The 2740-nt window shown below is 72.6% G+C and overlaps 1 protein-coding gene across 1 annotated transcript; it reads right to left on the bottom strand.

Annotated features, from left to right (window-relative positions):
- LOC118159606 (translation initiation factor IF-2-like) lies at positions 1–1326 on the bottom strand. Its single transcript, XM_035314179.1, has 4 exons — positions 827–1326; positions 521–567; positions 176–425; positions 1–96 (listed from the first exon to the last, which is right to left on the bottom strand). Exons 1-3 carry the CDS (start codon positions 1246–1248, stop codon positions 190–192), a joined length of 705 nt encoding a protein of 234 aa, XP_035170070.1. The 5' UTR covers positions 1249–1326; the 3' UTR covers positions 1–96; positions 176–189.
- Between the last annotated feature and the right edge of the window lie 1414 nt (positions 1327–2740).

The raw sequence follows: 2740 nt of genomic DNA, 5'->3' as shown, positions 1-2740 counted from the left end.
CCCCCCCCCCCCCCATACAAACCATGGCCTTGGTGACGGGCACACGGCGAGCCAAGCCGACATTGGAGGGTCCAGATGCTCTGGGGGCATCAGTGCCTGCAGGGAGGGGGGGTCCTGAGCACCAGCACAGCCCCCTCAGTGCAGGGCGGCAGCGCTGGGGGAACAGGGGGCGTACCTGGGGTGCTGCTTTCATTCGAGGGGAGGTCTGGGAGCACAGACGCACTCTCCTGGGGTGCAGCTTCCCCCCCCCCCCGCGGTTTGTGGGGGCCCCTGCACCCCTTGGGCAGCTCCTGCAGTGCCCCTGGCCGAGGAGGGGACGCGGGCGCGCACCCGGCGGGCCAGGCAGGGTCTGCCCCCCGTGGCTCCCCCTGCCCCGCTCAGCTGCTCACTGGGCAGGGCAGGAGCCAGAGCGGCTGGGACTGTCTCTGTGAGGAGGGGGAGGCACAGTTATGGGGGGGGGGGTCACAGCCACGGGGGTGACAGCACCCAAACACCTGGGTCCTGTGGGGGGGGCACCCACCTGCCTTCACCGCTGCAGGGGGCTCCTGGTCCGTGCGTTTTTTGAGGCTGCAGGGGCGGCGGAGGGGGCGTTAGGGCTGGGGTTAGGATCCCCCCCCCCAAAAAAAAAAAAAAAAAACAAACAACAGCGGGGGAAGGGTTGGCCGGGGGGCGCTCGTTCTGCGCGTGCCTGGATCGTGGCAGGAACCGAGCATCCCCGGGACAGCCCCAAAGCCGGACCCGGTCCCGGGAGGGGCGTCCCGGGACCGGCCTCTCCCCCCCCCAGGCCGAGAGCCGCCGGCGGGGCTCCCCCGCTCCCTCCCCTCACCTGCGGGACCGGGTCTCGGCCGCCTCCTTCGGGGTTTCACCGCGGGGCCCGGGAACCGAGGCGGCGGCAGGGAGGGCACGGGGGAGCGGGGGGCCCCCGGGAGACCGCAGGGAGAAACCGGAGGCGCGGTCGAGGTGGCGCTGGAGCGGCCGCGAGGCCCGCGGGGAGCGGAGCGCCGAGCTGCGGCGGCACCGGGCGGCGGCACCGGGGGCGCTCATCTGGGCGCGGAGGGAGCCGAGCCGCAGCGGGACGCGCCCGGCCAGCGAGGCCCTGACGGCGCCGCCGGGCCCAGCCTCGGGCCGCGCTCCCGCTCCGCCGAGGATTGCGGCCAGCGCCGCCGGGTCCGCCTGGAACGGGGGCGTCCCGCGGGGCTCCGGGGCCCGGCTCTCCCCACCGCCACCGGGGGGGCCGCGAGACGCCATGGGGGGGGGGCCGCGCCCTACGCCCGGCCCCGCCAGAACCCCTCTGCCCGCCCCGCGCCGCCGGTTTCCAAACTAACGGCGGCGGGGCGGGGTCGGCCAATGGGCGGCTTCGCGACGCGGGCGGAGCGGTCGGGATTGGCTCAGCGCCGCTCAAGCACCGCCCCCCGTGAGCCGCCCGGTAAGGAGCGGCCGACCATAGAGAGGAGGCGGCGGGCAGAGCGCCCCCTGGGGGACGGCGGGATAACGGCGGACGCGGGAGGGGCCCCGGCCCCCGCCCCCGGCCCCCGCCCCCGGCCCCCGGCCCCGGTCCCCGCCCCCGGCCCAGCCACCGACAGCACGGCCTCCGGGCTCCAGCCTTCATTTGCTGCTTAAACGCGAACGGGGATGGTGGGGGGCAGCACCCGTCCCCCCCCCGGGCCTCCCCGTTTCCCACCCCCCCAGCTCCCTGCCGCCCACCCGGGGCCGTGACTCGGCTCCTGCAGAGCCGCCGCGCACGGGGGCCGCGCTGAATACCGGGCCCAGGCCCCGCTCCAGCCCCGCTGCCCCTTCCCGGGCATCGCTGCAGCAGGGCGGCGCTTCGCGGGCAGCGGCCGGGTGCTGCGGGGGGGTCTCCGCACAGGGGTGGGCTCAGCCCCCAGCCCTCCGCGATCCCTGAGCTCTGCATGGAAACTTCCAGAGACCGCCAGGGATGGGACCCAGCCGCTCCCCTGGGCAGCCCACCCCAGTGCCTGTTGCCCCTTTCGGTGACGAAGTTCTGCCCCATGTCCTGCCCAAACCTCCCCTGGCGCAACTTCAGCCCATTCCCCCTCGTCCTGTCACCGGGCACGGGGGGGGGGAACGGCGACCCCCGCCCCGCCGCAGCCTCCTTCGAGGGGCTTGGAGAGCGCAAAGAGGTCGCCCCCGAGCCTCCTCCAGGCTGAACACCCCCAGCTCCCGCAGCCGCTCCTCGAGAAACTTCTCCAGACCCCTCGCCAGCTTCGTAGCCCCTCTCCGGAGGTTTATTTGCTTAATAGACACATAGATATGAATAGATTTGATGAAGGCAGAGCCTTGATCACCCTCAGGCACGGGGCAGGGCCGGGCCGGGTAGGCAGGGCTGTTCTGGAAGGTTCTGTGCCATGGGGCATGCCGGAGGGGGCGGTGGGGGAGTCCAGGACGTTAGGGACCCCCTCATGGCGCTGGGGGCACCCGGGGCACACAGGGGGAACTGTGGGGGGGACGCAGGGGGTGCTGAGTGGGGTGGGGGACGTGGGGCCGCACGTGGGTGGAAATGGCCCCGGGCCATGCGGCAACCACCCCTCAGATCTGAGGGAATACACCACGCTTTCGGGCCCTGCTTTTCCTTGGGGCCAGGTCCTCCCAAAAAGAAGTGCCAGGAAGAGACTTTGAGAGAAAACGAACTGTTGGGGCGCTGCTGAATCCTCCCTTGGAGATGTGCCAGATGTTGCTCTGAAGGACAACACCGTGCTGCTAGCAGAGGTGAGCCTCAGCA

This window comes from Oxyura jamaicensis, unplaced genomic scaffold (assembly GCF_011077185.1).
Source record: "Oxyura jamaicensis isolate SHBP4307 breed ruddy duck unplaced genomic scaffold, BPBGC_Ojam_1.0 oxyUn_random_OJ71225, whole genome shotgun sequence".
Taxonomy (NCBI): domain Eukaryota; kingdom Metazoa; phylum Chordata; class Aves; order Anseriformes; family Anatidae; genus Oxyura; species Oxyura jamaicensis.
This window is presented reverse-complemented; position numbering and strand designations above follow the sequence as displayed.

Bases quoted from the DNA above. Each gene is read 5' to 3' on its own strand.
- LOC118159606 (XM_035314179.1), bottom strand. From the start codon at position 1,248: ATGGCGTCTCGCGGCCCCCCCGGTGGCGGTGGGGAGAGCCGGGCCCCG. The intron at 568-826 runs GTGAGGGGAGGG...CCGCCCCTGCAG, and splicing joins GCCGAGACCCGGTCCCGCAG to CCTCAAAAAACGCACGGACC. The intron at 426-520 runs GTGGGTGCCCCC...CCCTCCTCACAG, and splicing joins CCCTGCAGCGGTGAAGGCAG to AGACAGTCCCAGCCGCTCTG.